Consider the following 12,952-nt stretch of genomic DNA (forward strand, 5'->3'; position numbering starts at 1 on the left):
GAACTACCTGTGTACGCAGCATTCTATTAATCTGCCTCATGGACCTTTCTACTATCTATGACTTCATTCACATCTTTCCTTTGTTTTGCAGTTAATAGGGACCTATCATCTTTGGTGCACTCATATAGGCCAGAATAATCATAACTCATCACAAGTTTTAAGCAATTTTGTTTATTGCTAAACTTTGCTTTCACCCAATTTTTACTCACAGTTTCTTTGTGTATATTTTCTTTGCACTCCACTCTCTTGTTCACACCTCAATTAAGTGGTTAATCTACTTGTATTTTCATTTTACATATCACCTATCAAATGGGAAGTGTCCTGGGGTTCAAAGAAGGCTATCAGGAAGGGTCAACCCTGTCAATGCCATAAGAGGAAACCCCTTATGACAGAGTTAAGTCCCTCATTAAGACAAGTAATCATACTGTGAACATTTTAACTAACTAAAATTTTGATATGGTGTTCATACTGTTTTTCCTTAGCACTAACAGCAGCTTCAGATACTCTATTAGGATATAAACATTTTTTCAAAAGTGAATGACATTTATAAATATAGACACAAAATTCCTCAACAAAATATTAGCAAGCCAAGTCCAGCAACATGTTGGAAATATTTGTGTGACACACACACACACACACACACACACACACACACTCACACACACACACACGAGATTTTCCCCCAGGAATACAAGATTGGTTCAGTATACAAAAAGCAATCAACATATTAACACAATATTTACAGAATAAAGAACCATACCTTGATGATAAAACAAACTAGGAATAGAAGGGAACTTCCTCAATCTCATAAAAAGCATAAATAAGCAAATGGATAAAAAAGAGGTGGCACATATATACAATGGAGTATTACTCATCCATAAAAATAATGAACTCTTGCCATCTGCAACAACTTGGATGGACCTAGATGGTATTATGCTAAGTGAAATGGGTCAGACAAAGAAAGATAAGTGCCATGTGATTTCACTTATATGTAGAATCTAAAAAACAAAATAAATGAACATTTAAAAAACAGAAACAAATTCATCAATACAGAGAACAATTATTATCACTGCTAGATGGGAGGGGGTTTGAGAGGATGGGTGCAAAAAGAGAAGGGATTAAGATGTGTAAATTAGTTATAAAAACAGAGGAATGTAAGGCATAGCATAGGAAATATGGTTAATGATATTATAACAACTATGTATGGTATCAGATGGGTAGTAGATTTATCAGGGTGATCCCTTGTTATATAAATGTCTGATCGCTATGTTGGACATCTGAAGCTAATATAATATTTATGTTAACTGTAATTGAAAAATAAAAAATTATTTAAAACATAAAAATTAAAACATGTAAAGAAGACAATCTACATAGGAGAAAACATTTGAAAATCATTTATACAATATGGGCTTAATAACCAGAATATATAAAAACTCCTACAATAATAATTAAGAATAGTAAAGGAATATAATACTTAAATAATAAACAATAAAAACAGCACCCAATTTTAAAAATGGGCAAATATTTAAGTAGATAAGTCTAGAAAGAAGATGTACAAATGGCCAATAACCACATGAAAAGATATTCAACATCACTGGTCATTAGAAAAAAGTAAATCAAAAGCAGAGAGATATACTATTTCACAACCAGTAGGATGGTTTTAATCAAGAAAACAGAAAATAACAAGTATTGACAAATATGTTAAGAAATAAAAACCGTTATACATTGCTAGTGGGAATGTAAAATGGCCCAAGTACTTTGGAAAACAGTGTGTTAGCTCCTCAATATAGTAAACACAGACTTATCATATGACCCAGCATTTCCACTCCTAGGTTTATGCCCAAGAGAAATGAAGACATGTCCACAAAGGAAATTTTACTCAAATGTATAAAAATACTCTAATTAGTAAAAAGAATACTGAAAAGTATGTAAGGTTTAGAGGTAGCTTAACTGTGAGATTCTAATTTAAACATTATATGTCAGATAAAATATCCTAAGAATTTTAAAAACTCTTAGAGAAGGTAATTTGCTCCTCAAATGAAAAATGTGCATTACTAAATTAGTCTGTGGTTTCAACCATCACTCAGATTTCAGATGGTGACAATATTTAAATAAACAATTAATTCTACAGTAAAAACTACAAGCCTGGATTGAGTTCTGCTGTTATTTTTATTGACTTTAGGAAGGAAATAGTCTCCTATTTACATCCAATCAGGGCCTTAAGCCTGGGCCTCACCTGGGGTGTGGCAGGTGGGTTCCTCTCAGTCCTTGGTTCATGTTAACAATGGAATGATCTGGACGTTTAATCCTTAATGTCCTGCACAGACTATTCCTAGACTCACACAGCACCAAGAGATGGGTTATGGACTTCAACACTGAGTCCATCGTACAGTCTAGTGTGAGCAGGTAGCAAGCAGCATGGAAGCGATTTCTTTGGAGGAAAATGGAAGGGTGTGTGCTGCATCTGCAGGCATGCCAACTCCAACCACCATTCTGAGATCTGACCAACAGTTCACTTCATCTTAAAGAACACTGTCTAAAGTTAGCCTTAGCCAGTTTTACAGAAAAATAGGACAAGCAACTCTAAAGCTATCTGTGCATCAAAATCAGAGTTTGAGAAGATACTATATATTATCTTATAAAACCTTTAAAGACTAATTTAATATTTTTAATAGGGTGTGGTTTTTGTTTGGCTTGTTGATTGTCTTTAATTCTTGAACTCTTTTCACTGAATTAAAAAAAATTGTTGAAAAATCCTAGTACTTTCCTATAATTAAGGGGGAGGGGGTAGATTTAAAAACAGCAAGATCCAGAATCATTCAAATTAAAAGGTAAGCATCTGCTCCATTCTGACACATTCCTTACTCTATATTTTTATTGAAATAAAACAGATTTCTCCTAGAACACTTGTTTTAAAAATGTTAAGATTACACAACCACTACATCTAATTCATTTTAAAATTAAACACACAGATGCATCTTTGAAATATCATCCTGAGCAAAGTAGGTCAGACAGAGAAGGTTAGAAGTCATATGATTTCACTAAGATGTCGAATATAAACCTGAAAGCAACAGATGAATGAGCAGGACAAAAAGACAAATGGAAACACATGGACATAGACAGCAGTGTGGTGGCTCCCAGAGGAAAGTGTGGGTAGTAAAAGGTAAATGCGTCGCCCTAACTGGTTTGGCTCAGTGGATAGAGCATCAGCCTGCGGACTAAAGGGTCCCAGGTTCGATTCCAGTCAAGGGCATGTACCTTGGTTGCCGGCACATTCCCAGTAGGAGTGTGCAGGAGGCAGCTGATCAATGTTTCTCGCTCATTGCTGTTTCTAAATCTCTATCCCTCTCCCTTCCTCTCTGTAAAAAATCAATAAAATATATATTTTTTAAAAAAGGTAAATGAGTCAAATATATAGTAATGGAAGGAGACTTGACTTTGGGTGGTGAACACGATGCAATATACAGATGATATACCTTAGAACTGCACGTTTGAAACCTATATAATTTTATTAGCCAATATCACCCTTATAAATTTAATAAAAAATGGTGGACTTGAAACAGCAAATCTCTAAAGAATGTTTCTTAATATTCCTGTAATGAGAAAAAAATATAATAACTAGAGAGTCCTTACTTCAGTATTTAGCTGTCATTAAGTTGGCTTGGTAAAGGGATCTGGCAAGTCATTATTAATTCTCACTTCTTAGATTTCTTATATTCAACTCCAAAGCTAAGTATATTTAATAATCTGAGGCTCAATTAATGAATTAACATAAATTATGAGATAAATTATAAAGTATGTAGCTAGAAATAGCTTGTTTTAAATGTTGATCTATAGCAATAGCACTCATTTTGTTGGATAAAAAAATTTAGCAACTTTTTAAAATGTCTAATTCACCTTTACAAAACAGGCTATTTTCATTATGGGGAAGGATTTTAGATATTCGGGTTACTTGGTGGTCAACAGAACTTGCACAGTATTTTCATCATACACTTTTTATTTAAATGTGGTTTATACGAATGAAAATAAGAATGACCATTGCCACTCACACAGAATGACTTAAAAGAACACCCAGCATGTCCACTCACCTTGGGGTGCTATCAGAGTTCTTCCATTCTCCTGACACCAACCAACAGGCTGGACATAGGGACTATTTACATCACACCTGCAAAAACAGGATTCTATTTAGACCCCATATTATTCAAGGCCAGACAAATAATCCAAGAGTAATGAACATTCTGGATATGGAGAGATATCATGGAAAATATTTCATAGCTAAAATATTAGTTTATAGCTAAAGAGAATTAGAAGTAATTTTAGTACTATATTTTGTAAGCTGAGTGACCCAACTTCTCTTTTACATAACCTTCTTGAAATTTAAAAGTATAAAATAAAAAGTATTTGACTAAAACATGAACTTCCAGTAACATCCCCAAAGAATGGACATTTTAATAAACCTCTTCTACCACTTCTTGCTAGCAGCAAGGAAAAATATTAATAGGCCAGTCCAAATTTATGGACAGCCCAATCAGACTCCACGTGACTACACATTTCTTTTTTCTCCTTTTCAAAGAATTCAGACTCCACTCCCTAAGACACAGACAGCAATTGATATTTACTCTGCTTCTTAGTTCAAGGAAGAAATCAAGGTATCCTTCTGAGGCTTGTTGGTTATTCAGGACATTCTATGAAGAAATGCTACTAAAATTATTTTGCCATGCCCTTTTCCATATGTCAGGTTTTTGCCTGGAAAACCCTTCTAACTCATGCAATGTTAGTTTAATGGCACTGTAGCATCTTCTCTGCTCCCATAGGCTTTCAAATAATTCACTCCATCCTCCCTGAATCTTTCCTTTGAAAAATATGACAGGGCGAGTTCAACATTTTCCAGGAAAAAAATATTGCAAGTTCTTATCTTCCTCTTCACAAAAATGCTTCCCTTACAAACTAGACAAAATACAGCGAAGTGCCCTGAACTGATCATATTATTTTGGATGGGGCCTCATTAGGCAACCTCTCGTGGAATGAAGGAAACGTTTCTCGGGCTCAAATTCAACAATTTGTGTGGTAGTGAATTCCTGTTGTTCATAACTTCAAAAACAGTAAGAACAGCGACAATACTGGAATGAAAAGAAATTCTTAACACAAAACACAAACACACAAAAATAAAACATACAATGGTGTCTCACCAGTAGTCGTAACTATCATCCCAATTGTCAAAATGCACTAGCAAGCGGTCTTCAACAATATCTGCTATGGTTGCCACACACACCAGTGAAGGGTTCTTCCTGTCGACAGCCTCCAGCTTCATTCCCACCTGAAATTCTTTAGGCATTGGCCCGTTCTAACACAGCGCCAGAAAGAAACAGGACACCAAACAGGACAGAGCATGGTCAGAACTTCTATGAGGTTTAGCATCAGAAAAGTCTACAGGGTCTCAACACTTCCCCTTCTGAATAAAGCCAGCAAATGCCAGTAAAAATAGCCCAACAAACTGTTAGGAAGCTTATATTCAGAACAAAGATCAAAAGATTAGCTTTTACATTGTGCTGTTCCTTTCTTTGTCCAGATAGGCTTAGTTCCCTTATCAGGGTCATTTTCCTTCTTCTTCAATTCTTACAGTAATTTGTATGAATTTTAAAATATGATGTTTACTGAATACAGTAGTATCAAATAATTTCCTCGGCTCCCCAGAGGCTTTGTTTCCAAATACCACTCTTTAGCACTAAAATTATTTACTTTGATCAGATCTGAAATTAGTGGCTTTTTCAATATTTAAGGAATACATATAGTAACCCACAAATAAAATTATAGTTGAAATATCCAAATGCTCTTTATTATCTGCACATATTTTTAGTATTAAAAATACTAGAGACTATGATTTACAAAATATTAAAATGACAAAACCCCACTTTCATAAAACTATAATTAGCCAGCCCTGGGAATTAGAAAGTGTATGTTCTATATTTCCTATATCTGGTGACTAGAAGAGGGTTTTCCTACTTCTTTACTATATATACTGACCCCTGAGTTTTGTTTTCCTTAAGCACCTTACATTTTTCAAAGCAATTTCACATTTCTTTCCTTGATACATTCTATGAACCATATAGAGAAACTGTATAACACTGATTTCAACATCAGGACACTGAAGCTTGGAAAAGCTGGGGAGGTGTCCTACACAGGGACTCGGCCCACAGGTGCAAGACTCTAGGCTTCCCACCCCTTTCCCTGATGTGTGGCCTCACTGCTGGGCCCATGGGCTCAGAGGAGGTAGGGCTGTGACTTATCCTCATTCTCTCCTTAAGACTTGGTAGGTTGCTGGGGACATAGATGGTATGAGTATACTCTACTCAAATTCTCATATACTTCTTGAATCTGTATAAAATGTTACCCTCATTGTCATTACACATAAGTCCAACTAGGATGGGTACATTCAAAGTCTCTCTGGGGCATTTACTGGTCTCAAAACACCAAAACTAACTTTAAATGATTAGCTCACAAAAAGCACAGGAAAAAAAACATTTCTGAAAGGCATTTTAAATTTTATAAGGCTTTAAATATAAAGTTTTCAACTCTCTCCATCTAATCAAAGTATTTAATTATATGTTTAAAGGGGATAAAAAGATATGCCTACAAGAAACTGATATATTAAGTGAAAAAAGGTCAACAGGAAGCTAGGAATTCTTTAAAAATTAAAGAACAACATAATATATAGTGGATATTTAAAAATTTAAGCTCAAAGAAAAATCTAATTTATACTGAGGGAGAAAATACTTACAGAACTTCTGTTTCTGAATAATTTCTTGGGAGCATTTTGAAATTTGCAGGCCTTCAAATAATTCATCCAAACAAATTTATCTTTTCTATAACCTAAAAAAAGTATAGATTATTCAAGATACCCACAAATGTAAGCATGTGTATACTAAATATATAATTCTTATTCAGTCTTCTTCCAGAAATTAAATGTCCTTTAGCAGAACACAAAATATTTAAATTGAAATCTCTAGGTTTTTTCAATGTTGTTGGTTATTTTTGTTTTTGTTGTTGTTGTCGTTTTTTTATTTCTACAACTCTTTTTCTTTAATTTAAATTCTTTATTGTTTAAAGTATTACATATGTCTCTTTTTTCCTCCATTGACTGCTCCGCGGCCTTTCCCACTCCCCAGCACATGCCCTCACCTCCCCTGGTGTGGGGTGTGCGGGTGTGTGGTGGTGGTGGTGGTAAGAGATATTTCAATATTTTTTCATGTATAAACTTCAAAACTGTTGAGTTTGATTTCCCATCTACAAATTTTTAAAATTCATTAAGATATGGAATTGGTACCCTGGTTGCTTGGCGGATATCTCATATTCCATTAGGACTTTCCAAAATGGGCAAAGGAAGGAGACATATTATTATCTGCATATATTTTTAGTATTAAAAAATACTAAAGACTATGATTTACAAAATATTAAAATGACAAAACCCCACTTTCATAAAACTATAATTAGCCAGCCCTGGGAATTAGAAAGTATACTTTCTATATCTCCTATATCTGGTGACTAGAAGAGGGTTTTCCTACTTCTCTAGGTTTTCCTCATCACTCCAGAAGAAGCCATATCATTGAGGCCACCAGATGTCCCGGTGGTGCAATAATTAGGTGCCAGACACTTGGTGTAAATTACAGAAATACCTTCACAATCCAAAGACCATCCAGCTTTCTGATCCATAGCTTTGTAGGTTCCCCTAAAAAAATGCATCCTCCTCCCATCCATGTGCCCTAAAGTGGTTCACAGGGTGCTGGCCCAAAGAAAATGGGTTCTAGATCAGTATTATACTTAGAATAAAAGTCAAACTCCTTGCACAGCTTTCAAAGCCAGGCTGCATCTCCATTTCTCCTGGTTTTCCGCCTTCGCTGCTCTGTTCTAGCCATATTCATCTCCTTGTGATTCCTCAAGCACACTGACCCCAGGACGTTTACTCTTGATTTTGTCTCCAAAAACTGCTCTTATCCATGCAGCCACATTGCTTTTTCTCTCCTTTCACCCACGTATCTGTCTGACGCCACTTTCTCAGGCGTTTCCTCATCACACTAAGTCAGAGTATCCCTGTGATGCTCTCTGACCTCCCACCCCTTCACTGCCTGACACTGAATCTTTGTCTTTGTTTATATTATACTTCTCCTCTAGAATGAAAACCCCATGAAGGCAGAGACTGTTTATCTTATTCAGTGCTATATCCCCAGTGCCTGCACAGAGTAAGGGCTCCATCAATACCTACCAAATGAATGAACCTATGGCCTGTTATCAGCTTCTGCGAAATCCAGCAATCTTAAGGGATTCTGCTGTTAGTCTCAGGGACAGATGCCAGAGGGGACCCTGAGTTGGTTACTAAGAATAAAATGACTATATACTAACTCCAGAAGTTTCCAGGGTCATTAAATCATCTAATATCAAAGAAGACTTTATACAGAAACTAGAGGCCCGATGCACAAAGATTCGTGCAAGAATGGGCTTTCCTTCCCCTGTCTGCCAGCACCACCTTCGCTCTGGCCAGAGCCGCCTTTCTGCCTTGGCTCCGGCTGGGCTGGAGATAACTTTCTGCCTTCCAACGCTGCCCAGAGGCCCGGAGAGGCTGGGGCAGGGGGGAACGCCTGCATCGTCGCCATGGTGATGACACAAGCCTCCTGCCCCGCCCCCAGCTTCTCTTGGTGCCTGTGTATGCAAATTAACCCGCCATCTTTGTTGGGTTAATTTGCATACTCACTCCTGATTGGCTGGTGGGCATCATGAAGAAATGGTCAATTTGCATCTTTCTCTTTTATTCATGTAGATTTGTATGCAACAAAATGAGCCCATTGGCATTTCAACTGATCAAATCCTCACCTCACTAGCACATAGCAAATAAAAATGGCTTCAGTCACATTTGCCAGTCTTAATCTTTTGGTATAAAACAATAACAAAATCAGGTTATTGACCCAAAGAAAACAGGTTCAATAAATATTTTTGAATCAGTGAAATATTTTTGCTTTCATATTTCCCTGTTTTCTTGTGATTTCTGTTGGAAACAGTGCCAGTGAATCAAGTTTCTCACTGCACAATATCATTGACTGAGATTTCAATATTTTAGATATTTCATTTTAATCACAATTTAAGCATTAGTTTCTTTATTCCTCATAAAGTGTAATAAAATTTATGTAAAATAAAATGCTATCATAAGATTTTAATTCTGTTACCTAGTTGTTTTATCAGAATCTCTGACTCAAGCAGTCATTGATGCTTTTATTAAAAAGACATTTATTTCTAAGAATCATATCCTTACAGAATTACTCCTTTTTGATGACCAAACTTTCATTTCGAAAACCAAATCACACCAGGATCTCATTATTCTTTCATGAAATGTTGTTAAAATAAAGCTGAAATAACCACTCACTCTCTTTCCATCCTTGCTTACCCTTAGGGATATGCAATTCGTGTTTGGTCTTTCCACACCACCCTATTGGATGAATGTCAGGGGAACCAGCGTTGGTCCAAAAATCGTAGCAGCTTAAATAACCATCAAAATGAAGCCTTAGACGGTAACCACATACCTGCAAAATGGAATGTTTGCAATCATTCATTGTGTTATGTATTTGAAGTATACAATACATTAACAAAATATTCATATATTCTGTCATTGCTATCAACATATGTGAACCAATCCTTAACCTAAATGTGTTTGTATTATAGAACAAATTTATAGACAACATCTAAATAAGACAAAATACACTTGTCTTTGAAGTACCTAAATTTTTTTCTGCAAAAAATTTTCAATCTAGAAATATGAGGTCAATTTACACATCTATTCAATGAGTTTATTTATTAACTCAATACCTGTCAAATATTCCTTTCAGAAACCCCATCTCCTACTGTCTGGCTTGGAGTCATATCCCAAGACAGAGTAAGCTAAAGTACAAAGCAAAAGCCAAATGGATGTGGCCTTATTTAAACTCTAACATATAAATCCAGCATACTCAATAAAGGAAATAATAAAACAGTCTGAGAAATACATTCTCTAGACATGCTGTATAAGTTTAATAGTTATAATTAATCAGTAAATTAAGTGAACAGTGTTTTCTATATTTGATGCTATTAAAATATACAGCTCTTTTATCAACTTAGTAATATAAAATGTTTAGTAAATATGACATTTTATAAGCCATTTACTTTCATCAATGGCTCTTTATTTAAGTTTCACAAAATGCATATATTTATGGGAAATACATAATTAATATGCATGGATATTTTTCATATGCATTTCTCATTAGTTTAGCTAAAACTTTAATAATTTTGTCTCCTTTAATGGATGAAAGCAACATTGTGTGATTCAATGATTGTTATCAACCTCAGGTGAAAGCTATTTACCAATTAAATCAAGACTACCTGCTAAGGATGAAGAACTTACTAAAAAAACTAATCTTCAAAGGAAAAAAATCATTAAGAAACATATTTCACCCATCATTGACTAAAATAAAACCATAATGTCCTGGAACTTGTTTAGAACAGAAAGTACCCAATTCATTATTCTCTAGAAAATTCTCTTCTGTCACTTCACTGTGCATTTAGCTCAAGACAATAACACCATCTCTTACCTCAGCTACAGAAAGTACACAAAATACAGATGGATGTCGGGGGTCAATGCCTTCTAATCTCATTCCAACCTGAAAACCATTTTCGTATTCTGGAAAGGATTGGTCCTGTGAGATTTCATGATATAACATTAGCCACTGAAATATATTCACAATTTGATATTAAAACACTTGGTGTGGCTATACATACAATCAGGAATTTACTGTACTATCTGGAAGCTCAGTACTAGAGCTAAAGATAGAAAGATGCTCTTATATACTTGACCCTGAAGGACAGTTTGATCATAATTATGTGCTTTGAAATAATTCATCTACAAAGTTTATGCCCCGTGAATTCCCAAATTATTCCTTCTGCTCATTTTTCATTAATGATTTGAAGGAGCTCTTCCTGTACTCTGGAAACAATCCTTTGTTGATTATAATATAACCTATTCCCAGTCTGTGACTTGGCTCTTCACTTTGTTTATGATGACTCTGTTGTGGAGAATTTTTTAAAATTTTAATGTATTAAAATATATCAATTATTTCCTATACAGGTTGTACAGTTAAGCCTATGAAATCCCCAGCAACCCTGAACTTACACAGATATCCTCCTAGTGCTCTTTTAAAGTTGTGTTTTTCATATTTAAATGTACAATGCAACTGGAATTGACTTTTTCTATGGTGTGAGGTAGGGGTCTATTTTTTCATATGGAAAACAAAGTATTGAACAAAAATATTTTGAATAGTCCACTGATATGTACAGTTATCTCTGTGATACATATTTTTGGGTCTCTTTTTTTCCTTTTTATTCTGTTCACTGGCTTATCTGTTTATAATGAGTCTTTCTATCTAGAAAGCAATCTTCATCATATTGAGTTTTATAATTCAGCAACTTGCTCCCCTCCACTTAATCCTATCATTTATCTAGCCAAGATGGTTTAAATTGTCACACAGAGTAAAAAAATGCTGTGTCATGCTTATTTCTGTGTACCTTTTAATTCTTATTGCTATTGTAAATGGAATCTAATTCATAATAAACTTCCTAATTTGTTCCCATTCATTATTATTTAGTTTAATACTGGTATTATTTCCCAGAACCTTGCTGAATTACTATTTGTTTTGAGCAGTTTCAAGCAGATTCAACATTACTAGTCAATTTATTCTTAATTGCAAATAAACTTATAAGTATACTAATGGAAAATGATTATTAAAATCTAATTCAAAGAGCTGCTTTCTAACCACTAATGGCATTACCATTTATTACTGCTTAACACATGAATGCCTATTTTTAAAGTAAAATTTATTCTTTTGAAGAACTCTTTGCATTTGGAAATGTCAAACTTAGAGTTGCAAGAACAAAACAGTAAAGAGAATACTTATAGCCTTTGCCAAGGCTTATTAGCATTCCACCTCATTTGCTTTACCATTTCCATTTGCTCCCTTGCTCTTGTGTCTGTGTGTATACAGAAATAGATATGCATATACATGCACATACGATTTTTTCTGAATCATTTGAGGGTCCTTTACTCCTAAATACTAAATATTTTCCTTAAGAGCAGTATACTAGTATTCTCCCTATGAATAAAAGCATTCTCTTACATAAAAATAGCGAATTTATCAGCCTCTGTAAATGTAATATTTACACAACACTTTTAATTAATCTTCCATTCATATTCAACTTTTTCTGTTCTATCCAACAATGAACTTTATATCAAGTTTCTCCATCCAGAATAAAACTCAGTGTAAGGTCAGATATTAAATTTAGTTGGCATGTCTATTTAGTCTTCCTTAATCTGGAACATTCTCCATAGCATTTCTTTCTTTTATAACATTGACATTTTTAAAGAACATAGTCTTTCCTCTCCTTCATTTTATTAAAATAGAAAGTTTCTCATTTTGGATTTGTCTGATGTTTCCTTCTGATTAGACTCAGGTATACATTCTTTTGCCAGTATACTACATGGGTGATGATGTTTGTGTCCTTTTCAGGATATCACATCTGCAGCCACATGATGATCATGTGTCTCCCCATTGGTGATGTTAATTTTGATCACACAACTACAGTGTTGTCCGGTTCCTTCACTATACAATCATATACAGATCAACATACAAATACATACACACATAAACATGCACACATATATGCAAATCTATGTACACATATGTATTTTTTGGAATCATAAGTTCAAACAGATTCATCTAATTTCAATCCATCCCCAAAGGGCTTGTTCTGCCTTTTTCTATCCATATTTGTATTTCCCCTCTAACAAGGTCAACACACTTACTCCTCTGCTATATCCTATAGAATATCTATTATAGTTTCATAATTGTTTTACCCACACTACTACAATAAATAAACCTAC

General features: G+C 34.6%; 1 protein-coding gene across 1 annotated transcript in view; it reads right to left on the reverse strand.

The window, feature by feature from the left end:
- The window catches only part of L3MBTL4 (L3MBTL4, histone methyl-lysine binding protein), a 258,068-nt gene that overhangs the window by 194,312 nt on the left and 50,804 nt on the right, over positions 1–12,952 (reverse strand). The window contains exons 4-8 of the mRNA XM_023754274.1: positions 10,611–10,715; positions 9,434–9,569; positions 6,779–6,870; positions 5,190–5,344; positions 4,089–4,165 (exon numbers count right to left, since the gene is read on the reverse strand). Of these exons, the coding sequence (XP_023610042.1) occupies positions 4,089–4,165; positions 5,190–5,344; positions 6,779–6,870; positions 9,434–9,569; positions 10,611–10,715 (565 nt within the window). The remainder of the gene's footprint in view (positions 1–4,088; positions 4,166–5,189; positions 5,345–6,778; positions 6,871–9,433; positions 9,570–10,610; positions 10,716–12,952) is intronic.

Source organism: Myotis lucifugus, unplaced genomic scaffold (assembly GCF_000147115.1).
Source record: "Myotis lucifugus unplaced genomic scaffold, Myoluc2.0 scaffold_58, whole genome shotgun sequence".
Classification (NCBI taxonomy): domain Eukaryota; kingdom Metazoa; phylum Chordata; class Mammalia; order Chiroptera; family Vespertilionidae; genus Myotis; species Myotis lucifugus.